This window comes from Mercurialis annua, linkage group LG2 (assembly GCF_937616625.2).
Source record: "Mercurialis annua linkage group LG2, ddMerAnnu1.2, whole genome shotgun sequence".
NCBI classification, from domain to species: Eukaryota; Viridiplantae; Streptophyta; class Magnoliopsida; order Malpighiales; family Euphorbiaceae; genus Mercurialis; species Mercurialis annua.
In genome coordinates, this window is record NC_065571.1 from 43,785,145 (window position 1) to 43,791,594 (window position 6,450).

Consider the following 6,450-nt stretch of genomic DNA (forward strand, 5'->3'; position numbering starts at 1 on the left):
AATTAGACGTAGCACTATGAAAATCCAAAATAATCTCAATAATATGGTCTGGTATTCTTTCTTGCAAAAATCTGTCAAACTTTGGTTTTCTTTAATTTTTGTGTTTTGGTTTTATACGTTGACGGTTTAGGCAGTTGAGATATATGGAAACATAGCTTCATTTCTCCTAATTAATTCTAGTGCTCTTTCCCGATGACCTCTTCCGCCACTACCGTCACGAATAGTTCTCCACCTCTGCGGCTTGGATTTGACACATCATTTTGATCTTCGCGAGTCTGACCTCCGCAAATTCTTTGTAAAAACGAACAGATAAATGTAATAGAATCTAGATTTCCTTTAAGTTTTGAGAGATGATGGTGGCTGTAATTATCGTTTTGGGTTTTGTTTTTTGTTCTTTGGGTGTTTATTTAACCCTACCTCCTTTTGATTATAGCTTTCTTAAACTCCCTCGTACCCTAGAAGATTGCAGGTTTTGTTGTTGAGGTTGCCTGTTTATACTGTTATAAATTATAACAGCAGTAGCATGCAGCTGCCGCAACTAATTCTATTTCGTCCAGTTTTAAGTCAAAGTCGTCTATGCTAACTGAAGAATCTGTAGAGATGGTATAAAAATGTTGAATATATAACATAATGCAAGTAGATATATCTGAATATAAATTAAGTTGAATGGTCTTACACCCATTATCAATTTCATTAATGGTCACATCACAATGTCAAGAATCAATCTCTAGTCTACTCAAAGCATAAATTAGTGGCTGTATAACCCATTTCACTAATGAAAGAGCAACCAGAAAAAATAACATTTTACTTCGAAACCAAGAAAGGTTGTAATAAAAAGCAAGAGTAAGTACATCATATATCCATCCATAACTTAATCTAATTCTGTCGAAGTAAACTTATGAGAAACACATAGTAAACCTCTAATAAATTAAATAAAAACCACAGAGACAATATATCAAACGCTTGATTTGCAGGAGGTCTTAATTAAAAATAAACAATTAGAAGTGTATTCCAGATACCAATCAGATAAAACACATTAATAACCAAATAACGTATAGACAAATTAAATACCAAAAGCTCACATGGAAATTTAAGCTCCATGGATTGGTCTGTTAGAACTTAGAAGGTATCTTGTGCTCATCTTAAAAACCTAAAATAATCAAACCACCGCCGCCTCGTAGTCTCCCAACAAACCACCACTCCTCCTACCGATAATCCTTTGCTTGACAATAGCACCCAAAACCCACACACCGCCTAAACTTCGTCGTTTTGTGCACAAGCAGCGCTCATCAAGACATGGTCGACTGATGAACAAAATACTTTTCAATTGTTTCGTTTTCATTTTCACTCAAAGATTTGATTTGTTAATATTTGCTCTGTCAACCAGTATGCGGTTGAGCTTGAGAAATGTTAATTTGCAAGCCAAACTTCTATAACATAAGTCGACGAATGGACAAACAATATTTTTTAAAACAGAAAAGTTATTTTTGCGAAAAAGTTTAGTCAAAACATAAAAATCAACACTTTTTGGTCAATTCTTGAGAATATTTAGAGTATTTTGTAGATATTTGTCTAAAAAAACAAAAATTTAACCAGTCTTGAAATGTTTCTTAAAGTATTTGAGTATTTCTCTATTAATTTTAATGGAATTTTATTTTTCTAAACACACACCTTCAGTGTAGTTATTCTCTATTTTATCACTTGTTTATTGATTATTTTTTAAAATCATTAGCTTAAGTTGTGCATAGTAGTTAATCCTAGAATTTCACAATTTCATTCCAATGGAGTGGTTGAGAACCCAATTTATTACTTAAATTAATGTATTAAGCACTTAATTGTTTTAAGTTGGTTTGGTAACTCAAAAAAGTTCAACGTAACTTATTCAGTTAAATTACACTTAAAATAATAAGTCAAAAATCTTGACTTATTTTTTTACTGAAAACATTAAGTTATTAAATATTAGTTTTATCAATAAATAAATTTTATATCCTTATTATTTCCAATTATTACTCACGAATAAAAATATTTTATCTCATATATATCATTTTTTTTAATATCACTATGGGTGTATTATACTTAGATTGTCGTTTAAAATTGCAAAGTACTATATTTTTCATTATAAATATTTTATTTTCTATTTTTACTTTTCTTTTTATAGTGTATATGTCATTTATTTAATATTTCCGCTTTTTAATATTATTTGGACTTCTGTTTGTAACACACAGCATCAATTATCAGATTTAAACGGTTTTTTAAATTTTAAAAATTAGTATTTTATTTTAAGAGCCAATTTTTAAGTTAAAAGTGAGCATCATTCTAATATTTGAAGACTAATTATCAACATATGCACCTAAAATTTATGATTTTTATTATTTATTTATATTTAAAAATTTAAATAATATATAATTTATCAATAGTAATTTATTTTTAAATAGTTAATCTTTAAAGATTTAATATATAAATATAATAATTTCAATAATATTCAGTAATTGCAGACTTGCAGTTATCAAATAGATTTATTTAATTCAGCACTTAGAATTCAACACTTAATTTTCAGCATTTAATTTTTAATTTTATCAAACACCACCTAAGACTATATAAGAGTCAATCCACCTGATGCGCCATGGATAGGATCTAGCTAGTATGAACTCATTAATCTTGTCTAATAGAAAAAGTTCTGTTAATTCAAAAATATGAGGTCTTCTCAAGTTCGAGCTCATAGTGTACCCCTTCCTGATTTCTTATTAAAAGAGGAATATAGAAATTAACATAACATTATAACACAAAATGCAAAACAATAGATCTTTTCAAGGGACTCCGTGAGGCTCTGCTCGAAGAAATTATCATGGTGCAAGCCTCATTGGGTCACGAGGGAACAGGGACGTCTTGCGAATGTTATTCAGATTACAGAATAACATTATCACACGCTCCAATCCCACACCGAATCCACCATGTGGAGGCGCACCAAATCTGCAACAGGAGAAACCATAAAATTAAATAGGGAGAACAATCATTCATAGACATGCACCAAAGAAATTGTACTTTAAAACAATACCTGAAAGCATCAATGTATGTTGATATTGTGGAGACATCAATTCCGCATGCCTTTGCACGTTCCTCCAACAATTCTACATCATGTACACGCTGAGCTCCAGATATAATTTCTTCTCCTGCACAAGTAGAAACAAACATTATATCACCACTAATTTGCCCTAGTGTTTTATGTACACGTAGGGTATGGATATATGCATGCGAAAATGTACTTCAAAAGAAAGTGTGCTTTTCTTATCTATGAACTTATACTATTACTCACATGAGGTTAGGTTCAGATTAATGTTTTCCCCCTACATATCAAAAAAATATTGTTTCTGCTAATATTTAGATATTAAAAAATGGAGTTTCAGCTAACTGGAATTTAAAATTAGGGAAAAACAATGAATTTTTAAAATTCAGGAGACACTAATTTTGACCTAAAATTAGGGGGGATGATTATTATTTTTCATTTAAATTAACAACTACATATATCAGCAAGGCAACAGCCTTGATCAACATCTTTCTTGCTTACCTCGAATAAAGACATCAAATGAGTTGCTGTACTTCACATCATCAAAAGATGGCATAGTGTAGAATGGCCTAACCGCTAAAGGATAGCGATAAAGAATATAAAACTCAGTCCCAAACCTATAAACAGAAACAAAAGTTGGTCCACTCCTTAGCAAAAAGGCTACAGCAATTTAGGGCCTTTATACAGTAAATACAATTAGAAACATTATCTTACTTCTCTAGAACTAACTGCCCCAATTTTCTCTCATTTTCTGTATTCAAGTCTCCATATGGATCAACTTCCACTCCTGCTTCCTGTACAAACAAGTCACTGCAATCATACACCTTTCTAACACATCAAACTTATATTAATATTTTGTGTATATATAATTAGAAGACATTATCATAATGAAGAGATAAGTAAACACAACAAATGTTTTTATACAAGAACGCATCTTCTGTTACCTTGAGCATTTGAATCCCTTCATCAAATCGTAGGCGTAGAGTGTTTCGCAAGTACTGCAAACATATAATTAATATCAAAATGTTGCATTTATGAATGTTTTAAAAAGAAAGTTATTAATTGATACATCAGTCAATCGAGACAAAAGAGATTTTTTATGATTTAAACCAGACTACTAGCACAAAAAATGTAAAGCAGAAATTGTAAAAATTAATTACCTTTAGAGGTTCAAATGGATATTGCTTACAAATAGCATCAAGTTCCGATTTGCAGTTCTCATTCAAGTGGTCAAACATTGAGACAAATAACTTATCAACAACATCCATAACCTGTAAACAGAAAAGATAAAACTCAATTTGAAAGCACAATATCAAGTATTAGTGTATCACCAAATATCATCACTATTTATTCAGCATCAGAAAGTAAAAACTGAAATTGTACCTCGGAATAATTTCTTATGATCTCCATTTCAACATCAAGACCTACAAACTCACACAAATGCCTGTGTGTGTAAGAATCTTCTGCTCTATAAACATGACCGACCTCAAAAACACGCTTAAAATCACCACAAATTGCCATTTGTTTGTGAAGCTGAGGTGATTGAGCCAAGCATGCCGGCTGGCCTTTGTATTCTAGCCTAAATACAGCAGCGCCACCTTCACTAGAGCCTGCCATCAGTTTTGGGGTGTGGATTTCAACAAATTTTTCTCCTAATAAGAATTGCCTAAATATCTGCACATTGCATAATGAAAGTATGATTATGACAAAAATTATTAAGTGATGTACATAAAGCAAGAAAAATTTCTTTCAATGCCGCATTGTTTTTCCTTAATAATTATTTTGAATATCTAACTCCCTCTCCTAGGTTAACCTACTAAAAATTTCTGTTTATTCAAAACTTATGTTATGTATATAAAAAAAAAACAGACTACACGAGATCATTATTAGCATTAAGCCAAGGAAGCAAGAAGTGTATCTCACATTGGAAACTTGACTCTGAATATAGAAAATTGCTCTGTTAGCAGGCGTGCGTATGTCCAGAACTCTATAATTCAAGCGAGTATCTTGATTAACACGAACAAGCTGTTCTCCTTTCTGGAACAATTCAAACAATCATAAACATTCATACAGCGAAGCAACAAGACATTTTGAGATTTCAATGCACTTCTCGGTGAGTGTGATTCTGTCAATTCAATGCAATGACTAAAATCCATCATAAAATCATATATACCTGCAAAGCCTCCTCGATTTCTTTCTCACTTCTAGACGCATCCTCGATATTAACAGGTAGAGTTGGTGTAGCTTTGCTTATGCAATAAATCTTTCTCACTTGAACCTCAACCTAACAAGAATTTTACCAACAAAACAACAAATACTCAATATTCTCGGAACATTTCCGAAGTTTACGATTCTTTATAATGTTAAGCTACAAATTTAAAAGCTTAATTTGATAAATTAGATGAAGCAACCAACCTGCTGAGTTGTTCCTTTAATAGGTGCATTAGGCAAAGAAACCACACCCGAAACCTCGATAATCGACTCACGGTTCAACCCAGCAGCAAACTTAACCATCTGCGGGCTAACCAAACCAGGCTGGACTGTAAGCACACATTGAACCGTAAACCCGTCTTCTCTAACAACAACGAACGCCATTTTCTTACTAACCGGCCGCATAGTCTGTGCTCTTCCTCTAATCGACACTTCCTTGTCTTTGAATTCCTCCGTCAGGTCACCGACGCGAGTCCACTCGTTGAGATTCGCTTCAGATTTTGATTGAAGATCGGATAGAGGGACATTCCCGTAATTTCCTGATAAGGAATCTTCTTGTTCCTCCATTGTGAGAGAGGAGGCAGCTGCGGCGGCTAAATCTGCTGCTTCTTTCTCGCTACGGCGGCGTTCTTTCTCTTGCTTGGCGGCTTCTTTCTTTGCGGCTTTTTTGCTTTTCTGGGGCTCTGTTGATTCAGTTGGTTGTTCCATGAGAAATGAAATTTGATGTTTGTTCTTTGGAATTGGATTTGTTTGGATGAATGTGAATGATGCGGTTGGAGAAGAAAGAAGAAATGAAGGGAAGTGATAAAACCCTAATTCCTTTGGTATCGGAAAAGTGTTGGGGGTTCCGGGATTGGGTTCTGGTTCCTTATTCAACTTGGGCTGCTGCCTGCTACTAAGAGTTGCGTTGTCTCCGGTCCTATTCTATTCTCTTTGACAAAAGTTTAAGGAATAAAGGGTCAAACCGGTCCTTAAATTTGTGTTTCGGAGTCAAATTAATATATTTTTAAATAAAATATATTAAAATATCAATTGAGTAACACTTGGTTAACAAGATAATGTACGTAGACATATATACAAAGGAGGTTCAAGGTAACTGTACATCAAATTGTATATACGAAAATCTCAAGGTAGAAGATAGTGGGTCAATAATTAAACGTGATTTAAAACGTGTA

At 32.9% G+C, this 6,450-nt stretch overlaps 1 protein-coding gene across 1 annotated transcript; it reads right to left on the reverse strand.

Moving 5' to 3' along the window:
• Nucleotides 1-2,658: 2,658 nt before the first annotated feature.
• Nucleotides 2,659-6,185, reverse strand: LOC126669586 (aspartate--tRNA ligase 2, cytoplasmic-like). Its single transcript, XM_050363094.2, has 10 exons — nucleotides 5,480-6,185; nucleotides 5,238-5,348; nucleotides 4,988-5,101; nucleotides 4,448-4,738; nucleotides 4,225-4,335; nucleotides 4,009-4,062; nucleotides 3,779-3,858; nucleotides 3,566-3,681; nucleotides 3,056-3,170; nucleotides 2,659-2,970 (listed from the first exon to the last, which is right to left on the reverse strand). Exons 1-10 carry the CDS (start codon nucleotides 5,981-5,983, stop codon nucleotides 2,844-2,846), a joined length of 1,623 nt encoding a protein of 540 aa, XP_050219051.1. The 5' UTR covers nucleotides 5,984-6,185; the 3' UTR covers nucleotides 2,659-2,843.
• Nucleotides 6,186-6,450: the final 265 nt, after the last annotated feature.

What these genes read in the sequence shown, in the direction of transcription:
- LOC126669586 (XM_050363094.2), bottom strand. Translation starts at nt 5,983, where the DNA reads ATGGAACAACCAACTGAATCAACAGAGCCCCAGAAAAGCAAAAAAGCC. An exon ending in TTCAGAGTCAAGTTTCCAAT is followed by an intron (nt 4,739 to 4,987) that starts GTGAGATACACT and finishes TGCAATGTGCAG; the next exon opens with ATATTTAGGCAATTCTTATT. An exon ending in GGGCAGTTAGTTCTAGAGAA is followed by an intron (nt 3,682 to 3,778) that starts GTAAGATAATGT and finishes TTCTGTTTATAG; the next exon opens with GTTTGGGACTGAGTTTTATA.